Source organism: Exophiala oligosperma (assembly GCF_000835515.1).
Source record: "Exophiala oligosperma strain CBS 72588 unplaced genomic scaffold supercont1.6, whole genome shotgun sequence".
NCBI lineage: Eukaryota > Fungi > Ascomycota > Eurotiomycetes > Chaetothyriales > Herpotrichiellaceae > Exophiala > Exophiala oligosperma.
Window position 1 is genome coordinate 1,202,450 of NW_015622823.1, and position 13,460 is coordinate 1,215,909.

Here is a 13,460-nt window from a genome sequence, read left to right on the forward strand (position 1 = left end):
AAGTACAAGTTTGGTGTTTGAAGATGGAACGCGTTTTGTTTGGGGTTCCAAGTGTCCGGGGCAACGAGGAGTAACGCAGTAATCACGACTCCGTAGTCGTTGTGCCAAGACGTCTGTCTGTTCTGTCTTGGACTTCAGCCTCCGGATTCATCGTTGGTCCGTCCATCCATATCTCGTCGTGCTCCTGAACTGACTAGAAAGAAAGAAAGTTGAGCCCCTCCAGAACAAAGATTAAACTATGATGAACTATCGATGACGGCAAGTCAATAGATCATCATTGCCACGCTGACCCCGTCTGGCCGAAACCCGGCACCGGGGAGACCTTCACGCGAACAGTCTATGAGTCTCATTCCCTCTTAAGCGAGACTCTCTATTGATGTCCAGCTCATGGCCAGAGCCAGGGCTGATACAGGCGGGTTTCCCAAGGAGCCTCACTCGGTGTCCCTCAAGGGTGAGTTTGTTGTCGTTTGCAATTACAATTTCTTATTGTGCTAATACAATTAGTTCTAAGGTATTTTGGTGCTCCCAAGGTCACTCATAGCATTTCTTTCTAATCACCGTTCTCATCCAAAATTAGGCTCTCACGACCATCACTAGCCCAACAACACCCGCTGCCACGCGAGAGTGAGACCAAGATACCACAAGCAGCTTCCGCTGCATATCCAAGCGATACCACCGACCAAGAGTTCGTCCTCTCCGGTAATCTTGGGCTTCCGCCTTCTTTTGGCTCAGCTCATGTAGGGGAGACTTTTTCGTGCGCACTTTGCGCCAACAATGAACTTCCACCAGGCCGAACTTTCAAATCTGTGTCCGGCACCAGGATTATCGCGGAAATGCAGACTCCATCCCAATCTGTCCCGTTGGAACTCCTTGCTGCCGATGCCGAAGAGGACCAAGCAGACCCCAATAGATCGCTACAGAGAATAATCCAATTCGATCTCAAGGAGGAAGGCAACCATGTCCTTGCAGTCAATGTTTCATACACAGAGACAACGTCTGGCGATGGTCAGGCAACCAGTGGAAAGGTACGGTCATTTCGAAAGTTGTACCAGTTTGTTGCTCAGCCATGTCTGAGCGTGCGGACGAAAGCAACGGAGCTTCCATCAGTCGAAGTTCCTGATAAAAGCCATGGCCCATATGGAAGGGCAATTCTAGCTCGGTACGTGCTGGAAGCTCAGCTCGAAAATGTGTCCGACAGTTCGATTGTTCTTGAAGAGGCACGACTCCAGGCCAAGGCACCTTTCAGAGCCACATCTCTTAACTGGGATGCGGAAAGGGATGCTGGAGTCGAAGTTCAAAACCCTTTCGTGAATGTTAGAGACATTATCCAAGTAGCTTTCCTCGTAGAGCAAGAACAGGATGTATCTGAAGGGCTCGAGGAATTACGTTCTAGTATGAGAAGGGAGGGCAGAGCAGTGCTAGGCCAACTGGCCATCCAATGGCGGACATCCATGGGTGAACGAGGTGCTTTGAGTACAGGGAATCTTTTGACGAGGCGGAAGGTGTCATGATTGTTCATTTGTCGATGATAAATTTGTACGTCGTAAAAGTTGAAATCATGGTGCATGCATGCTGAGCCCGTTCATCTTCCCAGCCACGGTACTGACCCTTAACTTCCTCGGCTTGATCGCTGGTAGATCAGGAACTGTCTCCTCCTGCTTGAACAAGCCATCTTCCAGCTTGGCGGGAGTTCGTGTGATGATGCTGTGGTAGTCTCGCCCCTTTGCCGCCGACCCGATTTCTGGTCTTTCAGTGCCTCCTGGTATCGCGATGATGCGCCACTGGTGTTGCGACGTGTCAGAGAGTACGTCGGTCTTCATGATCCCAGACACTGATCTCGAAACGAGACTCTTTCGTCCAAGGCCTGACAGAGATGACCTGAACCCTGCTCGTCCTCGTTTGGCCGCGATGATGGCGTCAAATAGAGCTACCGAAGGTTTCGTGGAGTTCTCCTCGCGATCCATGACAAATTCGTTCCACGCTTGTGTTTGTTGGAGCATTTCCATGTAAGCTGCGTGATCGGGAGGTAGGGATCGAATGAACGTTTCACTTTCGAGTTGATAGACAGCCCCGAGCTTTCTCTTTTGAGGTGGTGCGGGATACATGAATTTCCGATAGGTGTAGAAAAGGCTTGCCAGGCATCGGACGAATGCTGCTCGAACCTGGTCGGGATAGAAGGCTGACGAGCAGACGATGGTGATCAGAGAAGCGCACCGGTCATGAATGACAAATCCACACCCAGAGCACCGGTAGTAGCCGTCTTGGGCTTTCTCATCACAGAGAACACAAGTTGAGGGCCCATCGGTTCCTCGCCATTGCAGGCAATGCCCTTCGACCCAAAACGTGGAATCTGTATTTGTCGCTGCATGGTGGACGTGCATATGCGGCATTATCGTCGATGCGGCCAAAGTAGATTGGGCATACGTAGAAGGTGCATAAGTGGATGCGCTGCGCATGTCCGGGGATGAGATTGTCGAAGGACTTGCATTGTGTCGTACAAAGGGGAGACTAGCCTTTCTTATCATGTGTGTGGATCCAGAGAAACTTCGTTTTGACATGGAATCGAAATGACCTGATCTCTTCTCTCGCAGAGTCGTTTGTAAACTATACCCTGAATCGTTGCGAGGTGATCCATTACCAAGGCCATAGGAGAAGCCTCCTTTAATGGGAGACATTCCATCCGAGTCCGTGTGGAAAGACTGCCGGGCGGTAACAGTTGAGGCTGTTCTGGGCCGATCGATACTCTTCCCCCGAGTTGGCCCCCCGCTCAAGAAGACATTCAACATTGGTGCACGCCGAATCATATCTGAAGCAGCCTGTGGGCCGAAAGACGTCGAGCTCAAACTGGCCAACTTATCTAAATTTGTCGATTTAGCGATGGCCGTGAAAGGGGTCTCGATCTCCGCCGAGAAGGCATCATGGGGAAAAGTCTCTGCCGCGTAAGGCGTGCTCCCTGGTGCCACTCCAAAGCTGTGATGTAGCGGCGCCGCCTGATGTAAAAGGGATATCAATTTCCTTCTTTGTTGTTTCGGCAAATTCGGTGGCGGCCCGACGCTATGCAATTCATTCTTGTCGAGATCAACTAGGACAAAGTCGTCTTCTGGCAGGTCATACTTTTCGTACTTGCGGTTGATACCACAAATGTACGGGCAAGGCGCATCGAGTGCCTGGACAAGTCGTGATGGTAATACAGGAATGTACACCCCGGCCCATTCAAGTGGCCATATCAGATCCAAAATTGCTTTGCTGACTAGTTGAAGCATGGATGTGTGTGAAGAAAGTAGGATGATTCTGGATTCGGCCAAGACATATTCGAATAATAATACAATGTTGGGAATAGTGAGTGTTCTGAACAAGGGGTACAGATCGGTTGTTCGACTGCCAGGCAGTTCGTTTGCAGCTTCCTTCTTCGCGTACAGTTTGAGTTCTCGTATCGACACCTGGACTTGAACTTTTGAGGACAGTGGACTGGGGGCCTCCATACATAGGCTAAAAACGTAACGTTCCAAAGGTTGCCACATGCCGACTTTAGGTGAGCTGGGGGGAACTCTGAGGATTCCACCATCCGTCATGGGAACCACGACAGCGCGCAACCATTGTCGCCAGAAATTGATCGATGAGGGCTCTTTTCCGAGGATCCCGTAGGCTCTAGGAATCCAATACTGTGTTTCACCAATGCCCAGACCTTGGATATCAGTCACCGAGCCGTGCCGCAGCGGTCGCAACATATCAGCCATCATGCTGATCTTCTCTTCGACGGCACTGATATCATCCTCTAGCTGCTCTCTTTCTTGGGAGTCTGGAGATACCTCGGGAAGTTGTGCCAGCAATCGTGACAACTTGGCACTTTCAGTTGTCAATCTCTCCTCGAGAGAAGAGGCCAGTTCTCGTTCCGCGTCGGACATGTGTGCATTCCTCCACTCGTCGCATTTCTTCTCAAGGTCCGATGCCAACTGACGGCTCACCGGGATCCACAATGTAACTTGGACAGCGAATATCCTGGAGCCGTCGGAGGCGGTCATAGAAAACTCATGCCACGTCGACCTAGGCCTGGAGTCGGCGCAAACGACCTTGATATCGTTAGGGAATGCAAACATGGGCACATATTCTGGAAATGGCCCTCGTCCTTTCATGTGATCGAACGTTGACTTGCGAGGATACCTCTCCAATAGTACGGGCTCGAATTTACGTGTCAATGGATGCTCGTCTGGAGGAACGCGCAACATTTCTGGACTAGGTATTACCGAATTGTAGCTGCTCAATCTGCGCGATGTTCGGGTTGAGGTGTGTCTCGCCACGGATGGTTGTCGTTTTGTGCTGCTCATATCTTTGAAGGACATGTGTCTGCGGATGCTGCCAAAGTTGCGATTCGGTAGGGGAGACAGTTCGTCCTCGAGCACAATCTTCTGCGTCTGAGGCCGTGACTTGGGCCGAGATTGCTTGGCTGTCTCTGATGCATTGAAACTGAGGTCGAGGAAAAAGGTGTCTCGATCCGTCGCAAACCTTTTCATTGCCCTTTCGAAGTCTGCTTCACTCAAGGCAGATGACATGCGAGGACCACCAATTGGAGCGGGCGGTCGAATGGTCATACTGCTTCGGTTGCTTCTCGGTGATTGCGCCACATCATTCAAACTCTGGATAGCGTCCCTAGCCTCGTCCGAGAGTTGAGACAGTCTTTGATATGAATCATGTCTCGAGTGGTGGGGAGAAGTCGGGGGCGATTGAAGAATCGAATTTTGGTCGTCTTTGTCATTTGTCGTCGGTTCCTCCTTTATCGGCACATCAATACCGTTGCTGTCATTAAAGTCGTAAGATAGTCTGGGTTGGGAAAAGGCATCCACCAGCTGTTGACTGTCCAGGCCGGCAATCCAGAAGTAGTCGGCCAGTGGCCGTGAAGATTCCCTTGATTCGTTTGGGGCCATCGCTACGCATTGAGGTATCGGACTTGACAATTGCTAGGATGGCATTCACTGCATGATTTTCTGGCGGAAGAAAAATGCCTTGTCAGGTGGGAAATTTTTTTGCTGGACGGCAAGAAATGGTGCTGTGGTCGTTTGCAGGGTTGTGTCGAGATGCCAAAAAAGTATCTATGGATGGCTTATCATTGCTGAGGTGAAGTTCACTGACTATTCCTCACCATCGAACAGCGAGAAACACTGCCAGTCCTGATCAGCACAAATTTCGGTACGTTTTTCTGGCGAGTTTGGGTCTCTGAAACCTTTACCGAACAGGAATCGGCTCGCCTGCTGCACAGAGAGAGAGAGAGGGAGAGGGACAGACGGATTCAGAAAGATGGAGTTCGCGATCGGGATATCCGTACAGTAACTGAAAACGCTCTGGCTGGACGTGGCAACAAGGATTGGGCGAGGAATAGAAAATGGATACTGACAAGGTGAACCCGGCGTCGGGTAGTGAAGTAGCCAGGGGGACGTTGAGGGTACGAAGTAGGAAAAGAGAAGATCGTACTCGCGCCAACTGAAAGACAAGGCCCAGGACGAACTAGCTGAATCGGTTTTGAAGTCGGCAGGATGTGAACCTTTGCTATCTCCACCACGAGATAGAATTAGAATTATACAGTAGGAATTCAGGATTCAGAGAAGCGAGGGGAAAGGGAAAATGGGTTTTGCATGATGCTGGAATGACAGAGGGACATTTTTCTTTGAGGCAACAATGGGCGAGAAAGACGAGTTACTAAGAGAATTCTGCAGTCAACGCGAGACAGATCGCGACTATGGAGTAAAAGTGAATTTGATTGACCTCTAGGCTGTTCTAGGGGGATCTTTAGGGTATCACTAGGGCACCTTTAGGGCTCCTTGAGGTTTCTCTCTTGGGTTTTCTGCACCTACAGTACACCATAAACCGTACCTAAGGTACCTTAGGGGGCATATCAACAAGTAGGTACCTAAGGTCTGGTCTGGTATACGGAGTAAAACTCTCCTATCGCATCAAATCGAATAAACTCATACTCCTTACCCCCTGTCTGCATACTTTATAATTCTCTCGTCACCGTTCCTGTCACATATCGAGTCTACTTCCCGCGTACGAGTAGTTAGAACGCCATTGGACCTTGACATTATGGCTTGTGGCGTTTTTGGGATCTTCAGCGTCTACTGTAGCAGAGGACATTCGCATCAGTGGATCGTTCGTTGCGAAATGCGCGTCCAGGCCAAACCTCGTTTCTAGCTAGTTGCCCACCTTTGCCCTAAAACCCCAGCGCTAAAAGGGCACGGAGCGAGTCGGTCTAGTTAAAGATAGTAAATACGTTGCCCCTGGCATGTTTCATTGTGCCTTTAGCCTATACCGTGTCTCTCACTTCTCTAACTAGAGGTAGTAGATTCGACACGGGATGACAACTTTTGTATGTAGGACACACACGAGGTGACCAAAGCATGTAAGAGTGTCAACATGTGTACGAGTAGAATGGTCGTGTCGTTCTCTCGTGTCTAGCCGTCACAAAATCCCCCGACATATGCACATGCAACTTTCAAGCATCATTCAATCAGCGTCCAGAAGAACCCATGTCTCTCTCACCCATCCCTGCATTGCTACCTACATTGGCGTCATGCACTCTGCAAGTGTGGCAATCGATATTACCCCATGCTTCTGACATGCAGATGGAACACTCATCCTGTGTAACGTGTAACTATCTCGGACTTCTGCATAAGAAATAAGAGGCCCCTTTGCCACAATCTCCATGGCGAACACCAAACCGAGAACCAAGGGAGCGATATTAATGGTGTACGGAATTTAGTACAAAAAGACACACCAGCATGCGGGGGGGCGGCTCCTTCAGAGTCCACACTCGAATCGACGTCTCCGAACTCATCACGCTCTGAGGACAACCTCAGGTGGTATGACTTGACTGAGCTACGTATGACAACATTGCGCGAAAAATGTCGACGCTTACTCCCTCCGTCCTCATATATGAATGAACCGTTGTCCAAACATACCGTACCGGTTCTGAATCTACACAATCGCTGACCTTGCAGACTACTCTTTTTTCCCCTCGCAGTCATGTCGACCGCCACGAGTGTAGGGCTTCGTCCTAGCCTTGCCCTCACCATCCCTCTGATCTCCTCCTCCTTGACCGTCTTTTACGCCATCGTCGAACCCACCATCTTCCTACCGTTCATCAATGCCGCCAAGGTGGACGCCCCGGCGGCCAACAAGACCGTTCGTCTTTGGTGGAAGGACTTTCTACCTGCGGGACTCGTCACCGTCTTCACCATCGGCCTCACGGGCGTGGCGGGCGGGATAAACGCGGCCACGCACTTCCCACACTACAGCCTGCCGAGGAAGCTCTGCTTTGCCGGGGCCGCCTTTTCCGCCGGACATTTTGCCTACGGTTACCACATTTCACAAGTCATCAAGTCCATCTGCGACGAGGAGGAAGAGAAAAAGGGCCGCAGCATGGAGTACGTCAAGAAGTGGCTCCGGGTGCACTTGCAGAGAACACTGCTCACAGATCTGCCCGCCTTGGTTTGCTTTGCGTGGGTGGCTTTTGGACCTCGGGGATGAGTTGTGAGGAATCAACACCCGGGGACTCGCTCCTTTGTGACCGGAGTACTCCTCGAGCCTATCATCATAAAATAGCGAATTTTATCGTATAAAAGAGAAGGGAAAAAGAGGCTGGCTTTCATTTTAGGTAACTACCCATGTACAACACATTTATCTCCCCCGTGTTGTACCAGGTCCCAGCAAGCTTGTGTTGGTGTTGAACCTGGCGGATGCTCCATGTACAAAAGAAAACCCATGCCAATCAAGCCACCCCTTTCCTCGATGAACACCAAGAGCCACAAGTAGCAACAACATCAACAACACCAACAACACACCCCTTTCAACCCCTTTTGTTGTTGCTGCTCACTTTGTGACCGAGACAGACTCCAGATCCAACTTGGCATAGATCGGTCGACCCTTGGCCCCTCGTCGAACCACCTTTGTTGCTTGCACCGCACCACCCATTTTGGCGTCGCTCACCCCTTCACTATTTCCAGCACCAACACGGCCACCACCCTCCTTGAGCCCCTTGTTCGCGGCGGTCTTGACAGGCTTCTTTTTGTTGTTGCTATTGTTCTTCTTTCGTTCCAGAGACGCCGGACTCAACTCGCCTCGTGCCTTTTTCGCGTTCAAGATGTCGTCGACCGCCTTGTTGAAACTCGGCACTTCCTCCCTCAAGGTGCGGTAGGATCCCTTGGCCTTGAGGGTGCCGGTCCCGAAGCGAATTGCAATATGCTCGGCTAGAAATCTCTTCATCTCGGCGTCCGGTGGACTAGCCATCCAGAGCATGCGGACGTCCTCGGAATGGATTTGATTGTTGGCCATGGTCTCCATGCGCTTGCCGAGGATGCTTTCGAGGTACTCACAACCGACGATCGAGGCGCAGGATCGGGCATAGTACAGGTAGGCAAAGGCCTTGAAGCGAGGGTTGGAGAAGGTCTTGAGTCCCTTGCCGTCGCAGCAAGACACCATCCAGGCGAGGACATGCTTGTGGATGACCATGTTTCCTCCGACGATGGTGATGGTCTTTTTGGGTGGAACCAAGTTGAGGAGGTCCTGGGTTTTGGTCTTGTTGATAGGTGGGAATTCATCCTTCCATTTCTTGGAAAAGGCCATGGCCAACTTTTTTGGGAACCCATCTCTCAAGACTCGAGCTTCGGTGTTGTCTGACTCTCTGTATAGGACGGTGACGGTTTCGCCATACTTGAGGCTAATTACACACAAAAATGTGGTCAGCAAACGTGGTCATGATAGAAGCATGATTGAGATGGTTCTCGATCTACTTACTCTCTGAGCTTTGAAGGGGACAATGAGGTGATTGATTGGGACATTGTTGGGCTGTTTTTGTTCTTGGGAAACAGTCTAAATGTCGTTCTTGAGGTGCGGAAAGCTGTCTGTCTGTCAAGATCCAATGAAGGTGGAAAAGTCCGGTCACAAAGAACAAGTTTGCAAGATGATGAGTATGAACTTGTGAGACTTGTGTGATGATGGAAGGGAGACAGAGAGATGGAAGAGATGTGATGGAACAGTATTGGCAAGGATGATTCTCGCACTACTTTGGACTTCTGTTTGTGATGAAAGGTATACAACGAGACAAGAGTTGGAAGGGGAAAGGAAAAGAAGAAGATTTTTATATTCTGTTTGACCCCGAGTCTGAGCCCTGTGAAGTGAAGTGGTTCTGATTCAGGTATCAAGAGACGATTGTTCAAGGCTTGACACTTGTTGGAGAGGGCATGTCACCCGTTAATTCAGGCAGGTACAATCGTTTGTAGGGGAGGTAGATACAATACAACAAGACCAAACAAATGAAAGAGAAGTCATGCGTGAATACTCCTTGATTGAGTTATTCAGTCTGCATACAATAGCACACGTTTTGTGGTGGTGATGGTGGTGGTGGCGGCGAAGGGACAAGGCTAGAAGGTGAAGAGCGGAGAAGTCATTTAGGGTGATTCGTGATTTGTGGTTCTCTATTGATGGTGAATATGAATTGCTCTTATTGTCGTCGTTGGTGCCGTGAATCATGAACATGAAGCGCAAGGAGAATAAGCGGGTGAGAGTTGAATAGGTAGGGCCGATCTGAAAATCGACTATTTTATACGTCCACGGCAAACATGAAGAAGAGGATGGAGAATGTGTACGACTACGAGTATATGGTATATTTTTGTTATTACATCCTGTAGAATCACAGGACTACACAGGTTGCCTGGAGCACTACATCCCGTACCGAATACCAGCCCATGCTGAGAAGGAGGTCCGACACACAAAATCATCGCTTCGTTGAGAATGTTGTACAAGGAGATGAGGAGCTTTTTGACTTGGCTTCGCTGGCTTTGATACATGGTATCCCAAAATGATGTGAGATGACATGCAGTTAATGGCCGCAAAAAAGGTGGTAAGGAGGAACAAAACCCTCGGTTCTTTTACATCAAGTCTTGCTTTTCAACTTTGGTGGTCCACTTGTCTTTGTCGCCAGTTTCGACGGGTTGGAAGCCATGGTTGATTTTGTGCTTGGTGCTGGCTTCGATTCAGGTTTCTTGACCGCCACTGAAGGAGTTCTCGCAGATGGGTTGGTGACCTTGATAGGTTTCGAGGCGGGTTTTGACGCAGGAGTAGAAGGTTTCTTCTGACCGGCATTTGGAGTCGTCGTAGCCGTGGGCTTGCTGGACGGTAGTTTAGACGCAGAAACAGGCACGGGTTTAGGTTTAGTCCCACTTCCAACCTTCAGAGGTGTAGGTGTCGCTGTAGATTTCACCTGCTTGGGTGCCGAGTTCACACTCGATGTGATCGGTTTTGGTGTTGTCTTTGACGGTGCCGTGTTTGTCGATTTAGCCTTCAAAGCTTTGGCAGGCGTTGTCGTCTGTGCCGATATACTCATCTTCCTTGCCGTGGCAGGAGATGCTGCTTTCTGTGTAGTCTTTGCTGGACTCGTTGTGTTTGATACCTTGGGGATAGTGGTAGCCGATGCTTTCTGACCTGATCCAGAGACAGGAGTCTTCCGTGGTCCGATTTTAGGTGCAGTGCCCCTTGTAGACGTCGAATTTGTCGATGCCACGGCAGTCGAAGCGTTACTGGATAATGTGACAACCGTACCATATCTAGTATTCTCTTCTGTTTTGACGTCGTCCCAAAACGTCCCCTTGTGTGCTGGAGCATTCTTCTTCTCCTCCACTGCTTTGAGATCCTTCCAAAACGTTCCTTTTGGTCTTGTTTGATTTGGCGCCGGCGCTGACACAACTGACCCTCGTCTGCTCTTCTCCTCGGCATCGACCTGCGACCAGAATGTCCCTTTCTGGGCAGATGTGCGGTTTGCAATGGCCCCTGGAGCAGTCCTGGTAGTCCCATTCACGCTAGATATTCGACCTCGCTGCCTCCTTGCTTCCTCTTCCGCCAATTGATGCATGAAATTCTCTTGTCTGTCCGTAATGCTATCAGTGACCATCTTCTGTGGGTCTGAGAGAAATTGCTGGATGAAATCGGCGCGGTTGAGCAGAGTCTGTGCTGACGGTGAGTTGAGCAGCTTCTGGACCGCCATGGCACCAGCTTTGAATGTATCCTGTTGCTGTGCCGGATCAAAGAAGGAGTCGAGGGTTAACCCGCTGAGCGAGGTTGATGCAGACTTCACTTGCTTGCCAGCCTGTGCACTTGCTCTCTTCACATCATCCGTGCCCGATTGGAGTGCTTCTCGATTGATACTCTTCCAAAACTTCTGCGGTAGGTCGCCATAGAAGATGTACAATACCATGGCAAGGATGCCCATGGGGGCAAATATTTGAAGGAACTCGTACCAGTGGCTTGAGCGAATGGGCACATCCATATGTCCACAGCCGCGAAGTGTCCTGCCGGACTTGTACTTGGTCACACCCGTGTCTGCAGGAAATTTACCGGTCTGGTACCACTGTTCAATGAGAACATCCTTTTCTCTCCAGCGGGCAAGAAGCCAAAGTTCGAACGCCTTGTCATTGTGAAGTGGGATGTCTTTGACAGCAAACCGCCGCCAATGCATGCTTACAGACTTCGGAGGCCGTCCTTCGAGATAGCCTGCCTTGAGGGTGAAGATATCTTGAGCAAATTGTCCTCGTGGCACCCCTTCGTATGCTACCGTGCAATCGTAAACATAATCAACGGAGTCCTTGAGTTGCTCCAGACAAAAGTGCAGACCGGTGCTGCGTGGTAGCAGAACATGTCGAGTGTCGGCGATATTGTTCTTTTTTGCCCAAGCGGCACTCTTCGCACGAGTACTTGGGGCCAGGTTGGTACCTTCAGGGAAGAGGAGGAGCCACATGGGATCCGTGAGCTTGTTCAGCTTCTGAAGTGCAGTTGCCATGTTGGGCCGATCTTGTTCCCAGTTCCGCTTCAGGAAAATGAATTGATTGAATTGCATGCCCCATCCCAATATTGGAATCTTCTTGAGTGATTCCTTCAAGATAATGTACAACCGTCCATGCATACCATTGCAGTAAGCTATCCACCACAAATATAGCCAGTCGGTATAGATCTGGTGGTTCGCGATGAGAAGAAGTCTCTCTGGGAAATCAAGAACGAGGTCGCCATCGACCGACTTGAGGAGCTGGCCTCGAACAGATGCGTCGCCGGACACAATGACCTTTGTTGGCGCGAATGTCTGTGTCAGGGTCATGGTAAGCAGCCCAAAGGACTGTTTGGTGAAGGCGATCCATGCGTTGTACCAGTCTTGATTGACCAGAGCCAGCGGAGCTCCTAGAAACTGCGAGAGATTGATGGCAAGTGCTCCGGACAAGAAGTATGTCGACAGGGCTACAGCTCTCGATGCGATTGAATATTGCCCTTTTTGTAGAGGCACGCGATCTGGACGCTCCGCTCGGGATTCGAGAGAGAAGCCTGCAGCCGGTTCTAGTGCTGGTTGGACTGTAGCCATGTTTGCTATTGTGTAGAGAGTGTCAAGACGATGTTATCGTCTGTGGCAACTGTTCATTGTCGTCGCCAGAATATCGAGTACCCTCGCCGCCGTTGTCACTGTCGACTGTCACTTCACAGTGACGATGGTATTCAATTTCCTTACAATTTTTGAGTGACAGGTCCAGAACGCCACCTCTGACGTACTAACCCTGTGAAAGACGTGGAGAGGGTCGGAAGCCCTTTGCGTTGTGCGAGGTAGTGAGACGATCAAGTCGTGGGTTTCTGTGGCGTCGTGAGAAGTAGTGGTAGCAGTCAAGAATGATAGGCGAATTGAATGGGAATCCGCTTCTACCATCCTTGCTTCATCGCTTGTTGCAGGCATCATCAGGCGATCGTTGAAAAGGGATTTGTCGAGACTAGCCCGTAGCTACAGGGATGTTTGGGTGCAAAAGGCACAAAAAGCACGAAAAACAGGATATCAACCCTGTGGCTGTGCGGATCAACTGGACCCCGGATGACGTTCCTCCCCGCTTGACGCCGTCGATATCAATCAATCCTCTCTTCCTTTGTCCTACAGATCGAAAGAGAATCCCATCGAGACATGACATCGAGAATCTGTACACTCTACGAGCGTTCTTACTAGTATTTGACATCACCTTCCCCCTTGCTCTTCTTACTTCACCATTTCGACCAAATCAAAGCTCAGTCACATCCCAAGACTGAGCGATACATTCCCCCCTTGTCCAAATGCCTAACGTATCTTTTGATATTTTCTTTGACAAGGACTTTATCAACATCACTGCCACTCGAGGACATACGGCTCCCAAGGCAAAACCAGAGTGGAAAGTCCGAACTGCCCCCAAACTCCCTCCCAAGCCTCAACCAGAGGACCATAGCGGCACTCCACGTCCACCAGCACGAGAGAAGTTGACCTCGACTCGTCAATCCCTCGCTCCTCCCAAACAATTGCCAGAGAAGGCGGTTGACAACTCTGACGCAGTCTCCCAGACGTCGAGCGAAAAGGCCAGACGAAAGCCACCCAAGCTTGGTCCTCGCAAGTCCGTCACGGCCACACCAGCAGCTTAAAC

General features: G+C 50.3%; 6 protein-coding genes across 6 annotated transcripts; 3 read left to right on the forward strand and 3 right to left on the reverse strand.

The window, feature by feature from the left end:
- Positions 1 to 169: 169 nt before the first annotated feature.
- On the forward strand, positions 170 to 1,525 carry PV06_06875 (uncharacterized protein). Its single transcript, XM_016408039.1, has 3 exons — positions 170 to 451; positions 505 to 511; positions 578 to 1,525. The coding sequence occupies exons 1-3, from the start codon at positions 388 to 390 to the stop codon at positions 1,509 to 1,511; spliced, it is 1,005 nt and encodes a 334-aa protein (XP_016261519.1). The 5' UTR covers positions 170 to 387; the 3' UTR covers positions 1,512 to 1,525.
- Positions 463 to 5,658, reverse strand: PV06_06876 (uncharacterized protein). Its single transcript, XM_016408040.1, has 2 exons — positions 5,390 to 5,658; positions 463 to 5,156 (listed from the first exon to the last, which is right to left on the reverse strand). The coding sequence occupies exon 2, from the start codon at positions 4,920 to 4,922 to the stop codon at positions 1,557 to 1,559; it is 3,366 nt and encodes a 1,121-aa protein (XP_016261520.1). The 5' UTR covers positions 4,923 to 5,156; positions 5,390 to 5,658; the 3' UTR covers positions 463 to 1,556.
- Positions 5,659 to 6,763: 1,105 nt separating this feature from the next.
- PV06_06877 (uncharacterized protein) lies at positions 6,764 to 9,677 on the forward strand. Its single transcript, XM_016408041.1, has 2 exons — positions 6,764 to 8,576; positions 8,680 to 9,677. Exon 1 carries the CDS (start codon positions 7,015 to 7,017, stop codon positions 7,516 to 7,518), a length of 504 nt encoding a protein of 167 aa, XP_016261521.1. The 5' UTR covers positions 6,764 to 7,014; the 3' UTR covers positions 7,519 to 8,576; positions 8,680 to 9,677.
- PV06_06878 (uncharacterized protein) lies at positions 7,861 to 8,828 on the reverse strand (the record flags this gene model as incomplete). The annotated part of the gene is made up of 2 exons (XM_016408042.1): positions 7,861 to 8,707; positions 8,785 to 8,828. The coding sequence occupies 2 exons, from the start codon at positions 8,826 to 8,828 to the stop codon at positions 7,861 to 7,863; spliced, it is 891 nt and encodes a 296-aa protein (XP_016261522.1).
- A 13-nt stretch (positions 9,678 to 9,690) lies between the features above and the next one.
- PV06_06879 (uncharacterized protein) lies at positions 9,691 to 12,792 on the reverse strand. Its single transcript, XM_016408043.1, has one exon. It carries the CDS (start codon positions 12,389 to 12,391, stop codon positions 9,923 to 9,925), a length of 2,469 nt encoding a protein of 822 aa, XP_016261523.1. The 5' UTR covers positions 12,392 to 12,792; the 3' UTR covers positions 9,691 to 9,922.
- Positions 12,793 to 13,119: 327 nt separating this feature from the next.
- On the forward strand, positions 13,120 to 13,458 carry PV06_06880 (uncharacterized protein; the record flags this gene model as incomplete). The annotated part of the gene is made up of 1 exon (XM_016408044.1): positions 13,120 to 13,458. The coding sequence occupies one exon, from the start codon at positions 13,120 to 13,122 to the stop codon at positions 13,456 to 13,458; it is 339 nt and encodes a 112-aa protein (XP_016261524.1).
- Positions 13,459 to 13,460: the final 2 nt, after the last annotated feature.